Consider the following 24,731-nt stretch of genomic DNA (forward strand, 5'->3'; position numbering starts at 1 on the left):
CCTATGCTGTCAAGGAGACGGTGAAACGCAGTTACATCATTAAATGTATTGAGGACATTAAGAAGGTGAGATAAACATGCTCCCGACACTCTGTAGTATCCATGTAGATGTAGGGGCTAGTATAAATTTTAGCTGAGTGTTTCACTGGGCTCTTGCTCTAAAATCTGATATTTATTGTTTATTTTCTTATAGGAAAACAGGGACTGTTAGTTACATAGCTCAAAAGTGTAGTTCATCAAGTTTAAAGGAAACAGTGGATTGGGCGCCTACATTTTTCTGCCTGCTTCAACAGTGTTGGTTTACAGTTAGCATATTCTTGTTAGTGCTGGATGTTACTATTCAGCTTCATTTTGTTTACTTGTTGCATTTGAATGTGCTCCAGTTCAGTATCCATGGAGCAGCAGGGAGTTATTGAGTCGGGGCCTCTCTCTGGCTCCTTTTTTTGCACAAGTGCCTGTTTATCGGGCGTTGTTTTTTATTTAAATGCAATGAAAAATACCTAATTCTTTCTTTTGGCTGAGTAACTATCTCAGACTATGCCAGAAATATGGTTTTTGCACTATAGGAACCCTACAGAAACATGTAATACTTTTCCTAAATTCTGCATTTATTTCCACTGCCCTCCACTCACTTTGGAGATGCATTCCAGGAGCTAAATTTTGTCAACCCTCAGGAAGTAGTATTAAAATCAAGTTCCAGGTACTCGGTGGGTGGAAGTGTTGCATGCTAGCAGAGCTGTCACCCATGATTGATTAAATGTCAGCATCTTCACACTTCTATTAACTATTTGCATTAAAGGTAAATGTGTGACTCACATCCTCAGCCTAGTTTTGTGTGTGTGTGTGTGTGTGTGTCTGTGTGTGGACGTGTGTTTCCTGCTACGTGGGGACTTCTTCCTGACTCCATACCAACTCATGAGGACCCATTTCACGGTGGGGACCTAAATTGAGGTCCCCATAGGCAAGAAATTGAATTTTAGGGTGGCAACATGGTTTAGGGTTAGGATGAGGTTAAGGTTAGCTTAAGGTTAGGGTTAGGGTTAGGCAAATAGTGGTTAAGGTTAGGGTTAGTCTACAGGAAATGCATGTAAGTCAATGTAAAGTCCCCATGGACTACGAAACATAAACTCTGTGTGTGTGTGTGTAGCACAGCCCCGCCCTTGTCTAAACAGAGACTAACACAGCAAAAAAATACACAGCATAACCTCCCGGGTTGACAAGGACCATCCTGGTTTTCCACTACATTTCCTCTGTTTAGGGGAGGGAGGGACTGTAGTCCCTCCTGAGGGAATTTAGCTCCTGTAACACACCTCCAAAGGGCGCTGAGGGCAGTGGAAACAACACAGAACCCATGACGAGACTCAATCCCTTTTTTTTACTCGGCTTTTCTTGTCTTTCTCTTAAGTTGCTCTGTCTCAATATTTACTTGAGTCAGTGAATCTTTTTTATATTAACTTACTTGCAAGTTATTTTCCATAGTTCTCCCTTATTCACATTTGAACAAAAATAGGATTTAGATCTTGTCAGGTAAAGGGGAACTTTTCATGATTTGTTGATTTAAAGTTATTAGCTAGTAGTCATCACATGCACAAATATATGTACAAATGTCCCACTTTAAATGTATGTTTCTAGACTCACACTCAGGAAATCAGTAAAGGCAACGACAGTCAGAGTTCATTTCTTACTGGCACTTGGGGGAAGAAGAAATCTAACTCTTTGGCGAAAGTAAGAGAAGAAGCTCGTACACTGATCTCTGTCCTGTTTTGCTGCTTCACACCTGCCAACCAATTGGGGAGGAGGGCTTGACTACAAAAGGGTGTCTTTGGTCTCCAATTAATAATTTCACTTTTGATTGTAACATGAAGTGTTTTATGTCAATCTTCTGCTTTGGCACTGGCTAATGATTTACACGATGGTGGTGTTTTTGTCCTTGGTGAGAGCTGGCTAAATTGATTACATGATTTAGCTACTGGATGAGTGGTCAGCTTTGGTGGAAGTGCTCTGATTTTCAATAAAAGTGGTGGGTCTGAGGTGACAAAGCAATGAAGTAAAATGAAATTGGATTAGTACTGACCAGCACAGCGCTCTCTCTCTTCATACTATCTTTGTGTCTCATTCTGCTTTAGCGGGCATCATTACAGTATCGGGTGTGTGTGTCTCAACAGGCTTCTCAGCAGAGCAGTCCTCAGGCAGTCTGGGTTGTTCCTGCTCTCCGTCAGTTGCACGAGATCACTCGTTCTTTCATCAAGCAGACCTATCAGAAACAAGACAAAGTAACACAAACAAACACGTACACCTTTACAATGATCCTTTATGCAATTGCTGTAATGTCACTGTGGTAAACTTTCTCTGCCTCCCCACAGAGCATCATCCAGGACTTGAAGAAGAACTTTGAGATCGTCAAACTGATAACAGGATCTCTGGTGTGCTGCCATCGACTTGCCATGACTGCTGCAGGAAACAGTGGCCTCTCAGGCTCGACTCTAGTAGATGGACGATATACCTATCAGGAGGTTTGTCTGTGTTATTTTTCTTGGTGATCTTTGCTGCTCTAGAGAGCTCATACAAATTATTTGATACAGTTCATAATTTTGATGTTCATATGAGCTGGACTGGCTTTACACACAGTAGAAAGGAAGTAACACAACAGCACAATGTTATTCTTGACATCGTGTGTTTGACGTTTGGGATGACGTGTCTGACTGACTCTGTGTTTAGTATCTGGACAGCCATCTGCGGTTCCTAGCGTTCTTCCTTCAGGAGGCCAGCCTCTACCTGGTGTGGAACAGGGCCAAGGAGCTCTGGGAGTGCCTGGTGTCGGGGCCGGACGTCTGTGAACTGGACCGTGAGGTTTGAAAACAGCTATGCTAATGCAACACTTGTCCTTGGTCATTTGTTTGGGATTGTTAGCAACTTTCTCTGGATGACTCTCGAGGAGCTAAGACAGCAACTCCGGAAACATTAGCCTTTACTCCACCCTTTTCTCTCCTTTAGAACAGTGTTCAAGACAGGCACAAAAAGCATAGATATAAAATCTAAAAATGAAACCTTTTTCCAAGTTATGGAACATTTTAAGGGACCATGTAGATCCCAGTGATGAGGTTGTCTCAGAAGTAATGAATCATGGATTTGACTTTTAGCATCTTCTCGTAAGGTACATGCAAAAGTTTAGGCACCCCTTGATAAATAACAGATTTTGGTGATTTTTTTATTTGAACAGATGTTAACACAGTCTCTCTTGGAAATGGAAAAAAATGCACAATATTTTCAGCAAACAGTGATGCATAGTTACTTCTTATGCCATAAATTGAACAAAAATAAAAACATTATTATGGCACGGTGCAAACGTTTGGGCACTCTAAGAGTTCCAGAGTCTCTCACAAGGTTTCAGACCTTAATCAGCTCATTATATCTGATGCACGGCAACAGCTATCATTAGTAAATGCCAATTTCAAGGCTGTACAAATACTTTGACTCTTCAAACCTTGTGCACACACTTGCTGACTCTTCAAACCTTGTGCACACACTTGTGGACACCCAGCAACCATGGGTTCCTCTAAGCAGCTGTGTAAGACCCTGAAAATGAAAGTTATTGATGCCCACAATGCAGGAGAAGGCTACAAGAAGATAGCAAAGCGTTGTCAGCTTGCAGTTTCCACAGTAAGAAATGTAATTAAGAGATGGCAGATCAGGGGAACTGGGGAGGTCAAGATGAGATCTGGAAGACCAAGAAAACTCTCGAACAGAACTGCTCGTATGCTGGTCAGAAACACAAATCAAAACCCCCATTTGACTGCAAAAAACCTCCAGGAAGATTTAGCAGACTCAGGAGTGGTGGTGCACCGTGTAGATGTCCTGTTGCATACTTCAGATGTTGGATTTTATGATGGGGACGCAGATAAGGTTTTCTTCTGCTGACTCTTCCATGAAGGCCTTGTCTGTGCAAGCATCGCTGCACAGTGGAACGGTGCACCACCACTCCTGAGTCTGCTAAATCTTCCTGCAGGTTTTTTGCAGTCAAATGGGGGTTTTGATTTGTCTTTCTGACCAGCATACGAGCAGTTCTGTCCGAGAGTTTTCTTGGTCTTCCAGATCTCATCTTGACCTCCACAGTTCCCCTGATCTGCCATCTCTTAATTACATTTCTTACTGTGGAAACTGCAAGCTGACAACGCTTTGCTATCTTCTTGTAGCCTTCTCCTGCATTGTGGGCATCAATAACTTTCATTTTCAGGGTCTTACACAGCTGCTTAGAGGAACCCATGGTTGCTGGGTGTCCACAAGTGTGTGCACAAGGTTTGAAGAGTCAAGGTATTTGTACAGCTTTGAAATTGGCATTTACCAATGACAGCTGTTGCTGTGCATCAGATCTACCGAGCTGATTAAGGTCTGAAACCTTGTGAGAGACTTTGAGACTCTGGAACTCTTAGGGTGCCCAAACTTTTGCACCATGCCATAATAATGTTTTTATTTTTTATTTTTGTTCAATTTATGGCATAAGAAGTAACTATGCATCACTGTTTGCTGAAAATATTGTGCATTTTTTCCATTTCCAAGAGAAACTGTGTTAACATCTGTTCAAATAAAAAATCACCAAAATCTGTTATTTATCAAGGGGTGCCTAAACTTTTGCATGAGACTGTAGGTCTTGAAAGTAATTAAGTAGTTAGTAAGCAGGAGTAGTTAGAGTTTCAGTCATTTCAAGAAACATCCATCTTCGAGCGTTGCTTTGGAAAAGAATAATAAGTACAGATTAATTGCTTTTCATCGCAGTGGCTCCAAAATGCTTCACAGTTGACGTTTTTTTACGTAAAATACTCTACAGGCAGGATGGTAACAAACACAAGAACAAAATATATTTGCCAAATAAAAATAACATCTATAAAAATTTGTGAATAAATGAAATGAGTTTTAAAAGCAGATTAATTATTCCAACATTTTTTTTTTTTTTTCCTGTAGTAAAGGTAATATTACTCTGTGCTTTTTCTTGGTGCCCTTTGTCAGCATTACCTGGTTATTCATAAGATGAACCAGTCAAAAATATTGATCTGACTGATTTAATCTGTTGCATGGACCCCTCAGATAGTTTCAGATTTTTCCTGTATTCAAAGCTCAATTGAAAGAAGCTGACACACAGTATGTTTTTTGATGTGAGCAGATGTGTTTTGAGTGGTTCACCAAAGGACAGCATGACCTGGAGAGTGATGTTCAGCAGCAGCTCTTCAAGGAGAAGATCTTAAAACTGGAGGCCTATGAGATCACCATGAATGGTATGGCATTTGGCAAGGAGATACATTAATGACCTACAGCCTTTCAGAAATAGTTCATGAATAACTAATTAACAATAGTTAATATTTTTATTTCTTTCAGGTTTCAGTCTGTTTAAGACCTTCTTTGAGAACGTTAATCTGTGTGACCATCGCCTGAAACGCCAGGGAACTCAGCTGGTCAGTCCTTGCTTTTCAGTTTGTTTGTTTTGTTTTTTTTTTTGGTTGGTTGGTTGGTTTTGGTTGTTTTATTGACAATGGACACAGCTAGTGAGTCGGTGAGAATTGAAAATGTACCGAAAATATATATAGAGGTAAAACACATCTTTATGTATGTCATGCCGTCTTGACTTCTTTAGTGTGTGGAACGCCTCGACCTGGCAGGGATGGATTTTATCTGGCGCATCGCCATGGAAACTCCTGATGAAGAGATAGCCAATGAAGCAATCCAGCTCATCATCACATATAGCTACACCAATCTCAATCCTAAAATGAAGAAGGTCAGTGCGTGTGTGAGACCCACTCTTCCAACGATCCCTTCACGTGTCTGTATACCTGATTATAACTTAAAATGCTGCCATTGTGTTTAAAGCCTACCTCCTTAGTACAGTCTTCTTTTTGCTCTTAAATGAGTGATTTGTACGAGTGTAATGTGGTGAAGTATGAAAACAGGAAAAGAACAAATGCTTTATTTAATTGAGCAATTTCAGTATTGACGCAACATATTTGAGTGAATCTTTTTTTGTTTGTTTGTTTTTTGGTCCATTTGTGAAGCCACGTATAATATAAACTTTCCATTCTTCTAGGATTCCGTGTCTTTGCACAAGAAGTTCATTGCTGATTGTTACAAGAGACTAGATGTAAGTGGTCCAATATGTTACTGTTAAGAGTGACTGTGCCATTTCACAGAGCTCAACACTGTTTTTTTTCTTCCCAGGCAGCGAGTTCGGCCCTCGGTGGGCCTACTTTGACACATGCCGTTACTAAGGCAACAAAGATGCTGACAGCCACTGCCATGCCAACTGTGGCCACATCTGTACAATCACCATCCAGGTACAGAGGGGGGTTTGGGTAAGAACATGGTTATTAAACGTATTAAAATATCCTCTTCTACGTCCTAAGTAATTGTATACTGAACTTCTATAAAAAGTCCTCCACTGGAACATTTTTTCCTGTCGAAGCTCCTTTGTGTATGTTAATTTCCAGATCCACTAAGCTTGTGATAATCGAAAGACTGCTGCTATTGGCTGAACGCTACGTCATTACTATAGAGGTAGGCTGTGCAACAGGTCTCAGTCAGTTTGGCTGCAGATGGGTGTGAGAGGTGAGGACAGACATTCATTGACACTAATTTTGCTACATAATTTTGACAGTTGCGAAGGATCAGGATACAGTCAGTGAACGTACTTTAAGCTTTTTTTAACTGAATGTTTTTTTTTGGTTGGGGGGGTTGTTTCTGTGCAGGATATGTACTCAGTTCCTCGCACTATTCTACCTCATGGGGCCTCGTTCAATGGTCACCCTGTCACTCTTCACATCACCTATGAGTCAACCAAAGACACTTTCACCTTAGAGGTAATGTAAAGTATTTCCTTTTAACACACCTTTATTGTAGAGTTGTGTCCACAGAGAAAATGGCTCTTTTCATGGTGTATATACATATATAATGTGTGTGTGTGTGTGTGTGTGTGTGTGTGTGTGTGTGTGTGTGTGTGTGTGTCCTGCAGACCCATAGTAATGAGACAGTAGGAAGTATCCGGTGGAAGATATCAGAGCACCTGAGCTGTCCAGTTGATAATGTCCAGATATTTGCCAATGATAGTGTGGTAAGTATTAATGACAGGGACTCTGTACTCTTATTTAATTTGTGTGTTCTGTTTAATTGATCATTCCCTCACCAAAGTACTTCACTCCTCTCCCAGTCACATGTTTCCCCTTAAGCCAGTACACACTACAAACTACAACTCGGTGCACAGTTAATTCTTCCAGGCAGGGTGCAACAGCTTCTTTGCTAGGTTGGCCCACTGCATCTATTGTGTGACAGGGGAAACACAACCTCAAACAACCTAAGTCCCTTTTCTTCTCTCACTCATCCCCTCATTGCCCCTCCACCATGTGTTAGTTGACCATGAATCGTGACCAGAAGCTGCTTTCCCAACTTGGCTTCAGCGATGAGCAGTGCCTGACTGTGAAGAGTTCGAGCACTGGCACTCCCTCTGGCAGCTCTGAGTCCTCAGCCTCTGCCTCTAGCAGTTCCAGCTCTGCTGTCTTCAACTCTGCTTACGCCTTGGAGCAGGTGCCATGTCACACATGAACACACACTTGCAGATTGTGGACACACTTAGGCTTCAACAGAGTCTGAAACACTGTGCCCATGTTTTTCTGTCGCCAGGAGAAGTCTCTGCCTGGCGTAGTGATGGCTTTGGTGTGTAATGTGTTTGAGATGCTTTACCAGCTGGCTAACCTAGATGAATCCAGGTGATTATTCCTGAAAAACTACAACTGTCTTAATACAAGACTCAGATTCATGTACTGTGCTCTCATTGAAAACAAGCATTTTGACAGAAATGTTCATACATTAATTGCTTTAGTTTATGGGCTTAATATGAGACAGTAATATAGCAAAACTTTAGACTGCTGGTTCATCGCTGTGTGTTTCTATTACCTTCAGGATCACTCTTCGTGTAAGGAAGCTACTGCTCCTGATTCCGACAGATCCAGAAGTTCAAGATGCCCTTGACAACTTTGTTCCAAAAGAATCCAGTGTCTGGAGCCATCAGGTACATCGCACTGTCTGCTTGACATTTAGGTCAAGTGGCAATTGCCATGGCTGAACATCAAAGCTCTCTATTCTCTGTCTGATTATTCTTATTTAAAGTCATCTTCGGTCTAAGGACCTGTGCTAACAGAATATTTTGGGAGAGTGTTGTGGCAAGATAATTTATGTATTTTTTTTTTTCTTCCTCTTGTGTCTTTTCTGCAGAAGACACTGTTCACGCTCGGCCAGGGCACAGGCTCTCGTTCTCCATCTATGGCCTCCAAGCAGCAGCACCAGCCCAGTGCTACATCCATCTTGGAATCCCTGTTCAGATCCTCAGCACCTGGCATGTCCACTTTCAGAGTGCTGTACAACCTGGAGGTACACACAGGACTATAAACCCCATTAAATGCCTCTTTTCAAGCCTTAAAGGTGGATTAGTAGCCTTGACATCTGCCTTCCCTCTTCTCTCTCTGTGTTAGGTGTTGAGTTCGAAGCTCATGCCCACATCTGATGATGAGATGGCTAAAACCAGCAGCAGATCCTTCTGTGAAAATTTCCTTAAAGCAGGAGGTCTCAGGTAACGGTTCAGAAAACAGATCATCACTGTTTGGTGTTTGCTTTGTTCCACTGTGGGAAGTGTCACCAGACTTGTCAAGCTGCATTATATACTAGCACACACATGCCACTTGACATTTGCCTTCATATAAACTGCCTCATAGTATCTATTGATTTTTAGTCCTGACAGCTCTATGTCTGTGTCTCTCCTCTGCAGCCTGGTGGTGAATGTTATGCAGAGAGATTCCATCCCATCAGAGGTGGACTATGAGACCAGACAAGGAGTGTACTCAATCTGTCTTCAGTTGGCCAGGTGCAAAATGCCTCTTGCACACACACACAGTGGATATTCCAGGATATGTATCAAAGTAGACTTGAATATTCATTTGGTTGTATTTGCAGGTTCCTTCTGGTTGGTCAGAGCTTGCCAGCAATGCTGGATGATGATGTCATTAGGGATGGTGACGCGCTGTCATCCCGTCCGTTTCGTAACGCTGGGCGTACCGGGCGACAGCTGTCTCTTTGTGGAACTCCAGAGAAGTCTTCCTACAGGCAGGTGTCTTTGTCTGAGCGCTCGTCCATAAGAGTGGAGGAGATCATACCTGCTGCTCGTGTAGCTATTCAGGTACTGGACTAAAATGCACAGACACACACTTTCAGTTTCATACTGGCCCATCCTCCTTCAATTCAACAATCAGATTGACCTGGTAGGTCGAGAACATTTACAAAGTAAATATTTTCTGTCTCTGTTATAGACCATGGAGGTGAATGACTTCACCTCCACTGTGGCCTGTTTCATGCGTCTGACCTGGGCAGCTGCAGCAGGCAGATTAGATTTGGTTGGTAGCCCACAACCAATCAGAGAGAGCCACACCTCTGTTCTGGCACAGGGAGTCCGCACCAGAGTCAGCAGCACTGGTAAGATAGAAGACACACTGAACGCTTTTCATTCATATTGAGGTGCCTAATGATAAGATGAGAACCTGGTGTGGTGTCAAATAGGTGTTTACAGTCAATAGGTGTGGTAATCATTTATCATCACCTCATTCCTGATTTGTCACCTATGGCTGTGTCAAGCGTTTTGTTACCAACAGCTCATGGTCAGGTCATCACCAGCTCTAGAAATTAAAGCAAAACAAATGTTCTGTATGTGTTTGCAGGAAGTAACTGCAGCTCCAGCAGTGAGGGCGAGGCCACACCGACGGCATTGCATGCAGGGATATGTGTCAGACAGCAGAATGTCTCCATCAAAGATGCCATCATTGCCCGTGAGGCTCTGTCACTGCTGGTTACCTGTCTGCAGTTACGCTGTCAGCAATTCTGTAAGACTCATACAGGAGCAGAAACACACCACAAGCATTTCATTGTTATACATTGCTATTAGTCATCTATGAAGTGGCATAATACTGTAGTATATACATTTCTTTTAATTTGTAGGATATTTATTTGCTTTGCTTGCCAGACATCTGAAAATAAGGCTAAATTGTTTGGTTGGTGTTTCTCCCCAGGTTCTTTTTACAACCTTCCCTCCGTCAGTGATTTCATCATTGATATTCTGCTGGGATCTCCCAGCGGAGAGGTAAACCGCACCCTCTTTTTGCTCTGTACACTGCACAGAACAAATACTGGATGTCCCTAACATTGCTGTGCCTCTGCTTCCTCCTGTATCAGATCCGTCGTGTGGCTTGTGATCAGCTGTACACTCTGAGCCAGTCTGACACTTCAGCCTTCCCTGAAGTCCAGAAACCCAACTTGTTCCTCCTCTCTGTCATACTCACTGCTCAGCTGCCACTGTGGAGCCCCACATCTGTCATGAGAGGGGTCAACCAGAGGTATTTAAGCAAGAAAAACCCAAGAGACACTTTACTGAAAATGTTAAATCTTTTACCAGTGGTGCTCGTTCTCCTCAGGTTGCTATCCCAGTGCACAGAGTACTTTGACCTAAGATGTCAGCTTCTGGATGATCTAACCAGTAAGCCAATAAATCTCGTTTTCAGTCACTTGTAGAATACCCACATGTAACAACTGATGTAATAGAGAGGTTGTAGTTCATTGTATCGTAAAATCTCTCTCTCTCCTTGTCTCCCTCTCTCTCCCTTTCCCTGTCTGACCACCTCCAGCATCAGAGATGGAGGTGTTAAAAGTGAGTGCAGCCACCATGCTGGAAGATGAGATCTCTTGGCTCAACAACTTTGAGCCTAGCTGGAGTTCTGAGATGGAGACTAGCGAGGCAGACAACATCCTCCTGGCAGGACACCTCCGACTCATCAAGACTTTGCTCTCACTCTGTGGCAATGAAAAGGAACATCTGGGTAAGAACACATAAGTTTAAACGTGTACTTATCTGTACCCTTTAAAGACATTTTGGAAGTAAAACGTGTAACGTGACGGTGTGAAATGTATTCATTTCCAGGTCCATCGTTGATCCAGCAGTTATTGGATGACTTCCTGTTTCGAGCTTCACGTATCATCATCAACAGCTCCAATCCCACTCCTTCCCTGGCCCCCAGCCACGACTTCCACCCCAAGTATGACATTTTATTCTTATCCATCAGTTACATTTTAATTTTTTACTCTGCCATAGGCAGAGGTTACATTTTTGCTATGGTTTGTTTGTTCATTTGTTTGATAACAGCATAACTCAAAAAGTAATGAACAGATGTTGATGAAAGTTTCTGGAAAGGTAGGGGGCAGCCTACAAAACGCTTGGATACATTTTGGTGCTGATCTGTAGCATAATTTGGATACAGGAATATTTTAAAAGATTATTCATCACTGTGAGAGTTGGAAAAGCTGCTGACTCTATATGGGCCCCCTTGTGGCCAAAGTTCATGGCTGCACTGCTGAGCACATACACAGCAGGGAAAGATCTACTCTGTGCAGCAACAGCTGGGCGGGAGATTTTGGGTGAGGCTCAAAACTGTTATCATTTTTATCATTAGAACTGTTATTATGCCACTTTATTAAGTTTTGACATTTTTTCCAGATGACTTAGATTGAGAATATGTGACCAGTCTATCCAAGTAATGCCAGTTTGTTCTGACGTTTTTGGAGATGCAAGTGCTTGTTTGTCTGACCAATCAGCCAATAACAGAGACTGCATGAGCAGTTTATCAAACAGCTGTTGAACATGCAGAACACAGACTTGCAGAAATGTGATGTCTTCACCACCCTGCCTGCTGTCCACTCACTGAAGTCCCAGTTTTACTCCTAACCCAGCAAGTGGATGTTTTGTTTTCCTTTAATAACTTTCAAACTAATAATGATCATTCCAAATGCAGCAGTAGCTTTTCATGGTCAAGCAATCATGGGAAACCTGAACTGCCTGCTGTCCACTCACTGAAGTCCCAGTTTTACTCCTAACCCAGCAAGTGGATGTTTTGTTTTCCTTTAATAACTTTCAAACTAATAATGATCATTCCAAATGCAGCAGTAGCTTTTCATGGTCAAGCAATCATGGGAAACCTGAATTCCCCTTGGTGGAGGCTGACTAGTTATTTTTTCATTTTTCTCATTTTAAAAAATGTGAATCATCCGAAAGATTTTCATTTGTTGTGAAATCTTTTGGCTTTTTTAGAGCAACAGACCAAGTAGCTTCTTCTTGTAAATATTGACGCCACTACCATTGCTTTAATCTAATCTATATTTTCTGTGTGTGGCCAGGTGCAGCACAGCCAGCAGCAGACTGGCAGCCTATGAGGTGCTGGTGATGCTAGCAGACAGCTCTCTGTCAAACCTCCGACTGATCACCAGAGAGTTACTGTCCATGCACCACCAGTCTGATCCCTCTCTCTGCAAGGAGTTTGATGTAAGACACTAATTAATATCACATGTCTTACATTATTATGTGTTGTTACATATACTGTAATGATAGTTGATATGTGAAACTGTTTGTGTCTCTGTCAGTATCTACCCCCAGTAGAGAGCCGTTCAGTCTCAGGTTTTGTTGGACTGAAGAATGGAGGAGCCACATGTTACATGAATGCTGTGTTCCAGCAGCTCTACATGCAGCCTGGCTTACCAGAGGTACACAGGTGTTCTATGCCCTGTTCACCTCATTTATTCACCAGACAGCATCTGCTCTTTGAGTCCAGACCCAACCTCACACAGTGGATCGCTGACTATGAATGTTTGCTTTTTAAGGCTTTCCTGTCCATTGAGGATGACACAGACCAGCCAGAAGAGAGTGTCTATTACCAGGTCCAGTCTTTGTTTGGACATTTGATGGAGAGCAAACTGCAGTACTATGTACCTGAAAACTTCTGGAAGGTAACAGGCTATTTGTCAGAGCTGAGCAGTGGGCTATGATTGTGGTCATGCTTCAGTCCCCCCTTTGAGATGCTAAATAAGAGAGCAGAGCACTGATGATTCAGCATGTTGTGCTCACTGTTTTCGTGGTGTGCTTTCAAGGTCTACACAGCATATTCACAAACTTTTTTTTTTTTTAACTTTCACTCTTTTTGACATTTCTCTCTAAACAATAAGGTCAAATGGGCAGAAAGTGCACTAATCACAAAAACATCAACCTCCTCTATGACATTTTTATGTGTCAGCCACATGGGGAAATCCCCGAGCTCTGACTCGACAAGCAGATGGTTACACCCATTTTCTTGCAGTGAAGAGTTGTCTTTAGTTGGGAAGCAACAGCCTAGTTTATAGAGACCCAGCTATTATTCATGTCATTCATGCAAAGTTGTTATGTCTGCTGCAGATCTTCAAGATGTGGAACAAGGAGTTGTATGTTAGAGAACAGCAGGATGCATATGAGTTCTTCACTAGCCTGGTGGACCAGCTTGATGAACACCTCAAGGTAAAACTGAAACAAACACCAAATCAGTTTTTTAAAACACCAGCGAAGCTCCATATGTAACTGGTTATGATATTATGATCCTTCACAAAACATGTTTTCACCAGAAAATGGGTCGAGAACAGATCTTCAAAAATACATTTCAGGGAATCTTCTCAGACCAGAAGATATGTAAAGACTGTCCGCATCGGTGAGCCAAGAGTTAATTTTTCTCTCGTAAAATTCAACACGGTAATTTCATTTGCAACACACTGCAGCTGGTGTTTGACCTTTGACTTTTAACATACAGATATGAACGTGAAGAAACATTCATGGCTTTGAACCTTGGAGTTACATCTTGTCAGAGTTTAGAGATCTCATTGGATCAGTTTGTCAGAGGAGAAGTGCTAGAGGGCAGCAACGCCTACTACTGTGAGAAATGCAAAGAGAAGGTCTGTGTACTGCTTTGCATGCTTTTATTCTGCTACCTGGATCTTGTGCGTTCTAAAGAGTGCTTACATTTGCTCATCTGCACAGAGGACCACAGTGAAGAGGACATGCATCAAATCACTGCCCAGTGTTCTCTGTATTCACCTCATGCGCTTTGGCTTTGACTGGGAAAGTGGACGCTCCATCAAATATGATGAACAAATTAGGGTACAAAGCTCATAAATTCAGATTCACCCAGAGATTTATTTTAAGAATCACAGAACTAAAATATAAATATGATTAATAAGTCAGTATTATTTGTTGGTGTCTAGTTTCCCTGGGTGCTGAACATGGAGCCTTACACTGTCTCTGGAATGGCTCGTCAAGATTGCAGCGGAGAGGGCGGCGAGGGGCGAGGTGATGCTGCCTCCGGAGGGTCACCCAGAAAGAAAGTCACAATTTCTGAGAACTATGAACTTGTGGGAGTTGTTGTCCACAGTGGGCAGGCACATGCTGGACACTACTACTCCTTCATCAAAGATAGACGGTAAGAGACACTGAAGTCAGAAGCTCAACCACCTCTGATTTGTCTGATTTGAAGGGTAAAGTTCTAAAATGTGTACATATCACACCTGTGGGCAGCTGTAGATCAGGAGATAGAGTGGGCTGTCTTCTAACTGGAGGGCTGGCAGATTGATACCCGGCTTCTCCATTCCACATCTTGAAGTGTCCTTGAACAAGACCCTAGTTGCTCCCGGTGATGACTCCAGTGTGTGAATGTGTGAGCAAATGGGTGAATGGGCACTTAATGCACATCAATGTGAAGAAAAGTATAAGACCATTACCATATAAAAATCAAAAGCAATGAATGGCTCAGTTTACTTGGAGAATTATATTTTCCAGCTACTGTTCCTTTCTTACGTCACAAACACAGCACATAACCAGTGGTTTACGGAACACGATCTGTTGCTTTAGTTTTTCAGGTACAATTTGTATGACCTCCTTTGGGTACATAAACGCAATATCAGGCTTTATGTGGGCTCCTGGTTTAGTATGTATGCATCTCCAGATGTCTGACTCTGGAAGGCATGAGTACTCACTGGAGAAGTGGAATGGAAAGAGACCACAGGAGCTAATATTTGGCACCCTGCTCACACTTGGTTGTTCTTTCCCCACTTAAGATTACAGCAAAGAAGGTTTGTTCTCAGGATGCTCATCTGTTTTCAGGAAATTAAATACATTCTGCAGTTAGTTATCTTTTATGTCAAATAGAGATTTATGTAGGTTTAGACCATTTTAGACAATGACAGGCTGGATGTCTACAGGCTCCTCATAAAGCCTCCATGATAGTGACATGTAAGTTGGAATAATATGCTGTAGAATTTAATGTTATTCGGTCTTTAACACTGCTTGATAACGTCAACATTCTTACAAAAGGTTGGTGAACTTCTGTTGTCTAGTTTCACTACATCTAGCTCAGAGTGTGTGTCAGTCAAGCTGGTGATGCTGTGAAATACCCAAGTCTGAGGTTTCATCTAGTTTTAACGGGTTAGCAGATCGAGGTATGTAATGTTTGGCTTTATGTATAAGCTGTAAGAAAACTCAGAGGCTGTAAAAGGTTGTTAGTTTCTCTAGCTATAGGCTATAGGAAATGTCACATGTGCTAAAGCAGCAGAACTGAAATATTACAGTCTGTTTGATTAACAAGTCATTTCATGTGCAGTGTATGTAAGTGCAGAAGTTTTTCTGTAAGCCACTATACATTTTTTTTTTAGTTTTCATTGTGCTGTTCAAGTGATGCTGGTCATTCTGTCATCATGACACGAAAAGAACAAAATAATTGCACACTTTGGAGTAATTAAGAGAAATTGGACATCCTTTCCTCCATTTTCTCCTTAAAACATCCATGTTTCAGCAGAGTGACAGCTAGATCAGGTGTCAACGTGATATTCCTTGGAGTCTAAAGTTGCACCGATAATACCATATACTATAATAAAGCTGCACAGTTATGTGTATTGCCAATATCTTTGCACATTTCCTTTAAACAGCACTATGCTCACATGTACTTCTAGATTAACTTTGCACCCATCATAGCTCCATATGAGTGATAAAACCAGAGAGCCACCTCCTAAAAACATCCGTGACCCTGTCTCCAGTTCACCATTTGTCCTTCCTTAGACACTGTTGGTAGGTACTAACCACTGCAGACCAACAACACCCACCAAGACCTGTAGTGTGTGAGATGGTCTGACCCAGTCATCTCACCATCACAGTTTGATCCTTGTCAAAGTCACTCAGATCCTGACCCTTGTCCATTTTTCCTGCTTCCAACACATCAACTTTGAGGACTGAATGTTCACTTGCTGCCTAATCTACCCCACACACTGTAACAGTCTGTTATTCACATCCCCTGCCAGTGGTCATAATGTTATGCCTGATTGGTGTATGTACTGATGATAAGAGATGTGTAACACAAAGCAGGTAATTGAGAAACCCCATAATTTTAACTGGCATAATGCAGACATAGTAACTTCTCCAGCCTTACAATAATTTTTTCTAATGTTACAGAAACAACGTATTAACAGACGTGAAGTGTGGATTGTGTTTGTTTTTTTGTTTTTGTTTTTTTTAACTTACCATTAAGTCCCACCAAGTAATGGAAACATCAGTCCCTTTCAAGTAGATCCAACCCCACACGACCACATACAGTCCCAAAGTAGCGTAGCTCCGACAATAACATCATGGGTCGTTAAACCGCTCATGAACCAGCAACGCATCACATGCGGCAGACACTCTGACCTCAAGCAGTCGAAACAAACAGGTACTGTGCTCCAGGGGAATCCAGCATTGATGAGCTGATCACTAACCGCAGCAGTGGCTTCACAGGCTGGCTGTTTGTAGGTTAAACCCGGTCAGGTACTGTAAGACAGTGAGTCCCAACATGCAGTAACCTCAGGCCCTGTATTCATCTCCACATCCTCTGGTAGCAGTGCAAAATATATCCACAAAACCAGGCACAGTCTCAAAGACACTCCATAAAAGTGTTTTCTTCTTTGTTTTATTCGTATGCCTTTTTAATTTTGGTAGGGTTTGTATATTATCCAAGTTTGTGCTGAGTTTCCAGTTCTGATTCATTTGAATCTAAATGTGATATTTTCATTTACCCCTTCTCTCTCAAACTTCCACTTTGCCCTTCCTCCATGTTTGTCTTCTTTTAGTGGCAGTGCCCGGGGACGCTGGTACAAATTTAATGACAACATGGTAGAGGAGTTTGATATGAATGATGAAACTTTGGAGTACGAGTGCTTTGGAGGAGAGTACCGCCCCAAAGTTTATGACCAGTGTAAGCGACACACAAACTCTGCCATTTTTACAACAATGTCCACTCTGTCACTGAAATTAAAGATGTGAAACTAAATCACCACACAGGATTTCATGAGGCACACAGTGTGTAGCCTAAATTTGTGTCTTTGTGTGTGTGCAGCCAACCCATACCCTGATGTGAGGAGGAGGTACTGGAACGCCTACATGTTGTTCTATCAGAAGATTAGCGACCAGAACTCACCTGTCCTGCCCAAAAAAAGCAGAGTCAGCATCATGAGGCAAGAGGCTGAGGACCTTACCCTGTGAGTCAGTTTTCCTCTGCATGTTGTGTTCACCTCAGAAACATTCTCATTGGGTCTTTGATCATGTATTAGTCATCGTTTCCATGCCAGCACACCTTTTGGCCATCCTTCTGCCATTGACAGCTTCGCTCTGATTTTGTGTTTAGAACCAGTTTATTACGGCAGTCAGAATCTTTGCTGCTGTTGTCGGAGCCTTTCAGTTATAATCACTTATTTTGTAATGCTTTCTTTAATCAGCCCCAGTAAACCTGATTGGTGCACCACCTAGTCTTACTCAGCTATGCCTCTGTGTTTCCCAGGTCTGCACCATCCTCTCCTGATGTTTCCCCACAGTCCTCTCCTCGCCCCCCGAGGGCCAACAATGACCGCCTCACCCTGCTCACCCGCCTGGTCCGCAAGGGAGAGAAGAAGGGCCTGTTTGTAGAGAAGATGCCTGCCAGCATTTATCAGGTAAAGTGGCAGCTTGCTGCCTGAGAGCATCTTGAAGTGAATAAAATCTTTACACCACAACAGCATTTGTCCTGTTAGTCATAGAGGGAGTTTCAGGTTCCTCTGACATCTACTTTTGTCTTGTGTGCAGATGGTGAGAGATGAGAATCTGAAGTTTATGAGGAACAGAGACGTCTATAACAGCGACTACTTCAACTTCACCCTCTCACTGGCATCTGTCAATGCAGTATGTGTTTGTTTTTTTCATGGTCTTTATTTGCAAAATTCAAAATAATGAAAAATTCAAGGCCAGCTTGGCACAGCAACTGAACTTCCTTACCAGAAAACAAATTTTCACTTTCACACTTAAGAACAATGGTTACATACAGTAACCCAAGCTTCTATGAGTATAGGCATAGCCCTCTAAAACAGACCGTTTCAGCGCGTAAGAAGCCGTCGTTGACGGGGCTCTCGCACTCTGAATCATATGCACGACCACTGGAGGCTAGGCTCTTGAGACATTCCCGTTCAGGGACCAAGCCCACACGCGCTGCTCTATTGTGGGACACTGTCGAATTGCACTATCCAGCATAAAGAGTGTGCCACAGGAGCTGCCATGCCTCGCCCGACAACAGCTGCAACAGCACTGGGGTCATCGCTGCTGCCGTGACCCTCCCAGTTTCCTACACTGCATCCGTGGGGAGAGCCCCAGGCTGGGCAGTAAGGCGGAAGGAGCATCATCTTATTTATAACCGCAGCTATGTGGGATGCACCCAACGATGGGGAAGCCGAACTCCGTCATGCCCTGCACCCTTTCTGGTGAGCCTGTCCTGCCAGATTGAGGAGGAGCCAGGGCTTCCAGCGGGAGGGGAATCACCTCGCAATCTGCCTCTTTTTTAATCATGTTTGGCAGAGCCCCGAAGGAACTTCGCTCTTTAGACATAGCTCTAGGAATTGCTCTTTAGAACTGCTGAAGAAAAAGAGGGAGCTGAACTCAGGTCACATAGGCTTTTATGTGGCCACAGTGGACCTGAGTGGAGACAGCCCAGTGCAGGTCACAGGGCACGAAAGAAATCTCTTCAGGACTGCACATGTGCGAGGGATAAACCCAATACTGACAGCTCTTAGACGGTGAAGCCTGTACGAAATAGAACTACATTATTATCTAACGTTTGGATTTGCTCTACCTCTTTGTTTAGTTTGTCTAAAGATCATATATGCAATGTTTATTATGCAGCAGGACCGCTAAAAGCACAACTGTTCAGGAAATAGTTTGTGGCTTTTAACTAATTGTGTGTTGCAGACAAAACTGAAGCATCCGGACTACCAGCCTATGGCCAAAGAGAGTCTCCAGCTGGCAGTTCACTTTCTCTTCCACACCTACCTGCACACCAAAAAGAAGCTCCGGTATGTACACACACACACACACACACACACACACACACACACGTCAGAAACCCATCATGAGCAGCAATATTGTACTGTTGTTACATCTGTATCTCCTGCAGGGTGGACACAGAGGAGTGGATGGCCACAGTGGAAGTGCTGCTGTCTAAGAGCAGTGAAGCGTGCCAGTGGATGGTGCAATACCTGGTCGGACCAGAGGGGCGAGAGATCACCAGGTCAGTAATGTAGTTGTTAACCGGCTGCTTAAGCCACACACCTGTCACAGTATGTTTTTTGCCTGTTATGATACGGGATCATATGGGTGGTAAATATTGTCAGTTAACTCTTTGCAAAGAAGTGACAGAAATTAACAGCTAAATGCATTTATTGCTAATTAAAAGAGCCATTTTCTATAGTTGAGCTTGTCAAAAACAAGGGACAGTCTACTGTCTACCTGATGCAGAAAAGGTTTATCTAAAATTCTGTCATTGTACTGGTGAGACAGCATTTTCTGAGCTGATGCTTTTTTTTGAGGGGCCTTGGCATGGGTTTAATCACTGCAGTATTTTTGTAGCTGTGCTAGTGGTATACTACATACTTGGTGGCTTCCAGCATTGCCTCTTCATCCTGATCAATGCACGTCAAACCCTTTTGTCAGGCTTATTCTTTATTGTTGCTGCTCTCTTAAAAGCTGCTAGAGTCATTGTCATATGATATGATAAAATGAGAATTGTTTTCTGCCTTTTAGGTTCAGTTCCACTCAGCTCCTTCTGCGGATAAGTTGCACATCATTATCTCATCACCTTCTCTCTCTTTCTGTCTCTTGCCCCTTAGGGTTTGTCTGTTGGAGTGCAGTGTGAGGGAGGTGAGGGTGGTGGTAGCATCCATCCTTGAAAAGACTCTGGAGAGTGCGCTTCTCTTTAGAGACCCAGGATTGGACAGTTTGACTGACGTCCTTCTCTCCTTACTGGACAAAGATGTCCCAGAGAATGTGAAAAATTGTGCGCAGTACTTCAGCCTCTTCAGTAACTTCGCTCAGAGGGTAATTACCCCTCTACAGAAGCAGATTTAGACTTTTCTGCAGTCCTTAGTATTAGAAGCGTCCGATCGGCTCCGATACCAAGTGTTGTATTGGAGCTGATCCGGGCATATTTCACAGGATTGGTATGGGCCAGAATAAAACTGATCCAATTCCAATCCTTATTTAGAACTACAGTCATGTGGTTGAGCAGACTCCATCATGTTTTTGACATGTGTGTCCCACAGCCGGTAAGATGCTATATTAATCAATCTAGCTGTCTACACTGCCTTTGTGGACTGGCACATCACTTGTGCTTTACACGTGTAGTAGCAACCTGAAGACTATTTTCAGTTTCAAGTCGGTGTTTTCGGAGCTATATGTGTAAAATGACCCACAGAATCCACCAAAACAATGAAAGCTCACTATGAAACTCCACCAACATAGAGAAATACATCATGCAAAAACTGTTAAAACACATGATCTATCATTTGTTACAGTCCTACTGAATATGGCAGCTCTTTTTAAACTATGCATAGCTCCTCTGTGCGTTTTTGTATGCCAAGCGCTTCCTATTCACGAATGAACATGCGCCTGGTATAGATACAGGCAGAGCCTCCTGCGATGTGCACACAAGATGTTACGTGCTGCACACTCTTCTTTCATTGCAGACATGGGATGTTTTATGCTTTTGTCCAGTGCTGCTACAACAGCTGCCATCTTTTGTTAATGCAGCGTTATTAAACAGTCAAATAGGGAGATCTAAACTGGATTGGTTACACAAACTGTGTTCACGTACTTATATGAAGTAGTACTTAGTATCTGCCTTGTAACTACAAAGTGAATTTGTAGTTCTGAGGGAGTGCTGTTCAGCTCCCAGTTCTTTTATTCATATCAATAATTTTAGATAATAAACTTAATATTTTGGAACCAGGACCTGATCCAGGATTTGGGTCAAGAGGCTCCTGAAAAATAGTGTCAGATTGATTTAGATTTCAATTTCAATATATCTAATGAACATTTTTGTAGGTAAATGTATCAGATCGGAATCATTTTCAGCAGATACTTAATATTAAAGGAATTGAGTCTGTACTGGGGCCAAAAAACTGGAACAGGACATCTCTAGTTAGATGTACAGACTTCCAAATTAAATGATTTCCTAAATGTTTCCTGGTTCTGTTCACTCTCAGGGTTGCAGTCCTTGTCAGCTGTTGTTGAAACACTCAGCTTATCGCCGGATGCTCATCTTCCTGTTGGGACCCAATAGGCAGAACAACCAGGTAGAGCTGCATAATCTGTAGTGTATGATAGGATTCAGTGACAGCAATACTTTGTGTATGACCCCTGAGGTTTTTCACTCAGTATTCTTAACCTCAATATTGTATGTATTTAAACATAACAATGTCTTGTTTAATCATTTCTCTGTCTGTGCTTCTGCAGAACCGGCGGTGGAGTCCAGCTCAGGCTCGTGAGTTTCTTCACCTACACAGCACTCTGGCTTTCATCACTCTGCATTCTGACCTCAGCCCACAGCAGACGCAAGGTGAGACACTCGAGTCGGATCATACATGAAGACACACACACACACACACACACCCAGAGTTTATGTTTCGTAGTCCATGGGGACTTTACATTGACTTACATTCATGTCCTGTAGACTAACCCTAACCTTAACCAGAACCACTACTTGCCTAACCCTAACCCTGACCCTAACCTTAAGCTAACCTTAACCTCATCCTAACCCTAAACCATGTTGCCACCCTAAAATTCAATTTCTTGCCCATGGGGACCTCAATTTAGGTCCCCACCATGAAACGGGTCCTCATGAGTTGGTATGGAGTCAGGAAGAAGTCCCCACGTAGCAGGAAACACACGTCCACACACACAGACACACACACACACACACACACACACACAGTGATGTGTTTCCACAATCCAGCAGCTCTCAGTTCAACTCTCTGCCACCTGTTGTATTTTGTAGCTCCAGGGGGCTTTAAACTGCGTGTGAGTAGTGTCACATCCTCCACTCCCCTCCTCCCCCTCCACACGGACATCCTGGTCTCACTTTTCACTCCAGAGGGACAGCCTTACCTTCTCGAGGTGACATACACTTTTCAGAAGTCTTGACCTGATTATCAGGACAAACATTAAAAGGCTGAAACTGGTTTGACTAATGTTCTCTTTGTGAATATTTCCCAGGTGATGTTTGCCATGCGCGAGTTGTCAGGTCCCTTGTCTGTTTTGATAGAGATGGCGACCTACTGCTCATACTGCAACGAACCTTTTTCCCTGGGTGTGCTGCAGTTACTCAAGGTGGAAAAAAAAAAGCTTTGAAACCCTCAAAAGCAGCTGACAGACATTTAAGCAATGTGGAGAATTTTGTTTTAATGTCTTCTGGGTGCTTTGCATCTCACAGACCCAGCTGGAGACAGCTCCACCTCATGAACTGAAGAACATTTTTCAGATGCTGCAGGAGCTACTAGTAAGTGATGGGCATCAGTCACCAGTGTCCCTTCACCTATTGGTTTGTCATAATTATATGAGCACCATTATGATCATTGTCTCAACTCTTTTCCATCAGGTTGTGGAAGATCCTCTACAATCCCAGAGACTCAAGTATGCTTTTGAGTCAGATAAAGGCCTGTTAGGTATGTCCTTATTTGTTCTTGCTGTTTTACTCTAAGGCCCCAACTGGCACAACGGTAGAAGAAAACAAAGAGCAAAACAGCTGTGCACAATGTTGCCATGTTTTTTTTTTTTACCAGAAAAACTGGTAAGACTGCCATGCTACTTGGCAGCACCATCAGTTTTTATTAAAGGGATTTAATGTCTGAAAACCCGAGTGCTTTCTCTTTGCAGCTCTGATGCACCAGAGCAACAACGTGGACAGCAGGCGCTGCTACCAGTGTGTGAAATTCCTGGTCACCTTAGCTCAGAAGTGAGTGCATCTCAGTGTCAGAGGTCAGGGTTGTAGAGGAACAGTTCTCAGGATTTTCAGTGATTCTCTTTTTTTATTTTTATTTTTTTTTGGACAAAGGAACTAGCCAACATAATTTTGAGCGTCCTTTAATTTTTCCCATCAGGTGTTCCCCAGCCAAGGATTACTTCAAGGACTTGTCTGGTCACTGGAGCTGGGCAGTACAGTGGCTACAGAAAAAGGCAAGTTTATGAAATAGTTTGTTTGGTCAAGTTCACATTCATAGTGTACCACTACCATATACTGTATGTATTATTTATACAGTAATTACAGTGCCTTAAAAGTGTTCATACCCCTTGAGCTTTTCTACATTTTGTCACATTACAACCACAAACTTAAATGTATTTTATTGGAATTTTATGTGACAGACCAACACAAAGTATCACATAATTGTGAAGTGGAAGGAAAATGATACATGGTGTTCAAGATTTTTTTTAGAAATAAAAATCTGAAAAGTGTGGCGTGCATATGGATTCATCCCCCCTTGAGTCAATACTTTGTCGAAGCACCTTTCGCTGCAATTACAGCTGCAAGTCTTTTGGGGTATGTCTCTACCAGCTTTGCACATCTAGAGACTGCAATTTTTGCCCATTCTTCTTTGCAAAGTAGCTCCAGTTCAGTCAGATTGGACAGAGAGCATCTGTGAACAGCAATTTTCAAGTCTTGCCAGATTCTCAATAGGATTTAGGTCTGGACTTTGACTGGGCCATTCTAAGGCCTCTTGGTTGCTTCTCTGATTAATGCTCTCCTTGTCCGGCCCATCAGTTTAGGTGGACGGCCATGTCTTGGTAGGTTTGCAGTTGTGCCATACACTTTCCATTTTCAGATGATGGATTGAACAGTGCTCCGTGAGATGCTCAAAGCTTGGGATATGTTTTTATAACCTAATCCTGCTTTAAACTTCTCCACAACTTTATCCCTGATCTGTCTGGTGTGTTCCTTAGTCTTCATGATGCTGTTTGTTCACTAATGTTCTCTAACAAACCTCTGAGGCCTTCACAGAACAGCTGGATTTATACTGAGATTGAATTACACACAGGTGGACTCTATTTACTAATTAGGTGACTTCTGAGGGCAGTTAGTTGCACTGGATTTATTTAGGGATATGAGAGTAAAGGGGGCTGAATACATAGGCACGCCACACTTTTCAGATTTTTATTTATAAAAAATCTTGAACACCACGTATCATTTTCCTTCCACTTCACAATTATGCGATACTTTGTGTTGGTCTGTCACATAAAATCCATTTGAGTTTGTGGTTGTAATGTGACAAAATGTGGAAAAGCTCAAGGGGTATGAATACTTCTGTAAGGCACTGTATTTATCCACTATGTTTAGTTAGTTTAACCATTTATGCCTTGCCTTTAGCTATTTCATTTGTTCATTACCTCTCTAATTATTTTAACCATGTATCTATTACTAGAGCTGACTACTTCAACACCTGCTAACTAGTTTGATGCATTGTTAGTCACAGCTCATTGTCAGAGGTGTCACCTCT

At 42.5% G+C, this 24,731-nt stretch overlaps 1 protein-coding gene across 1 annotated transcript in view; it reads left to right on the forward strand.

The window, feature by feature from the left end:
• usp24 (ubiquitin specific peptidase 24) overlaps window positions 1–24,731 on the forward strand; it is a 39,123-nt gene that overhangs the window by 11,085 nt on the left and 3,307 nt on the right. Inside the window, exons 16-65 of the mRNA XM_020603342.1 lie at window positions 3–65; window positions 1,632–1,724; window positions 2,165–2,272; window positions 2,363–2,512; window positions 2,718–2,849; window positions 5,158–5,269; window positions 5,370–5,446; window positions 5,626–5,766; window positions 6,073–6,126; window positions 6,204–6,319; window positions 6,473–6,539; window positions 6,731–6,841; window positions 6,994–7,092; window positions 7,389–7,562; window positions 7,659–7,744; window positions 7,938–8,046; window positions 8,250–8,405; window positions 8,507–8,604; window positions 8,800–8,895; window positions 8,985–9,207; window positions 9,338–9,500; window positions 9,743–9,904; window positions 10,091–10,161; window positions 10,254–10,414; window positions 10,493–10,554; window positions 10,703–10,894; window positions 10,996–11,110; window positions 12,246–12,390; window positions 12,489–12,608; window positions 12,726–12,851; window positions 13,294–13,392; window positions 13,497–13,579; window positions 13,679–13,820; window positions 13,906–14,025; window positions 14,130–14,344; window positions 17,016–17,140; window positions 17,282–17,423; window positions 17,723–17,873; window positions 18,004–18,099; window positions 19,156–19,259; window positions 19,361–19,474; window positions 20,073–20,280; window positions 21,447–21,536; window positions 21,697–21,799; window positions 22,238–22,356; window positions 22,456–22,569; window positions 22,673–22,738; window positions 22,838–22,904; window positions 23,116–23,194; window positions 23,340–23,415. Of these exons, the coding sequence (XP_020458998.1) occupies window positions 3–65; window positions 1,632–1,724; window positions 2,165–2,272; window positions 2,363–2,512; window positions 2,718–2,849; window positions 5,158–5,269; window positions 5,370–5,446; window positions 5,626–5,766; window positions 6,073–6,126; window positions 6,204–6,319; window positions 6,473–6,539; window positions 6,731–6,841; window positions 6,994–7,092; window positions 7,389–7,562; window positions 7,659–7,744; window positions 7,938–8,046; window positions 8,250–8,405; window positions 8,507–8,604; window positions 8,800–8,895; window positions 8,985–9,207; window positions 9,338–9,500; window positions 9,743–9,904; window positions 10,091–10,161; window positions 10,254–10,414; window positions 10,493–10,554; window positions 10,703–10,894; window positions 10,996–11,110; window positions 12,246–12,390; window positions 12,489–12,608; window positions 12,726–12,851; window positions 13,294–13,392; window positions 13,497–13,579; window positions 13,679–13,820; window positions 13,906–14,025; window positions 14,130–14,344; window positions 17,016–17,140; window positions 17,282–17,423; window positions 17,723–17,873; window positions 18,004–18,099; window positions 19,156–19,259; window positions 19,361–19,474; window positions 20,073–20,280; window positions 21,447–21,536; window positions 21,697–21,799; window positions 22,238–22,356; window positions 22,456–22,569; window positions 22,673–22,738; window positions 22,838–22,904; window positions 23,116–23,194; window positions 23,340–23,415 (5,895 nt within the window). The remainder of the gene's footprint in view (window positions 1–2; window positions 66–1,631; window positions 1,725–2,164; window positions 2,273–2,362; window positions 2,513–2,717; window positions 2,850–5,157; window positions 5,270–5,369; window positions 5,447–5,625; window positions 5,767–6,072; window positions 6,127–6,203; window positions 6,320–6,472; window positions 6,540–6,730; window positions 6,842–6,993; window positions 7,093–7,388; window positions 7,563–7,658; window positions 7,745–7,937; window positions 8,047–8,249; window positions 8,406–8,506; window positions 8,605–8,799; window positions 8,896–8,984; window positions 9,208–9,337; window positions 9,501–9,742; window positions 9,905–10,090; window positions 10,162–10,253; window positions 10,415–10,492; window positions 10,555–10,702; window positions 10,895–10,995; window positions 11,111–12,245; window positions 12,391–12,488; window positions 12,609–12,725; window positions 12,852–13,293; window positions 13,393–13,496; window positions 13,580–13,678; window positions 13,821–13,905; window positions 14,026–14,129; window positions 14,345–17,015; window positions 17,141–17,281; window positions 17,424–17,722; window positions 17,874–18,003; window positions 18,100–19,155; window positions 19,260–19,360; window positions 19,475–20,072; window positions 20,281–21,446; window positions 21,537–21,696; window positions 21,800–22,237; window positions 22,357–22,455; window positions 22,570–22,672; window positions 22,739–22,837; window positions 22,905–23,115; window positions 23,195–23,339; window positions 23,416–24,731) is intronic.

The sequence above is a fragment of the Monopterus albus genome, unplaced genomic scaffold (assembly GCF_001952655.1).
Source record: "Monopterus albus unplaced genomic scaffold, M_albus_1.0 scaffold61.1, whole genome shotgun sequence".
In the NCBI taxonomy this organism is placed as follows: domain Eukaryota; kingdom Metazoa; phylum Chordata; class Actinopteri; order Synbranchiformes; family Synbranchidae; genus Monopterus; species Monopterus albus.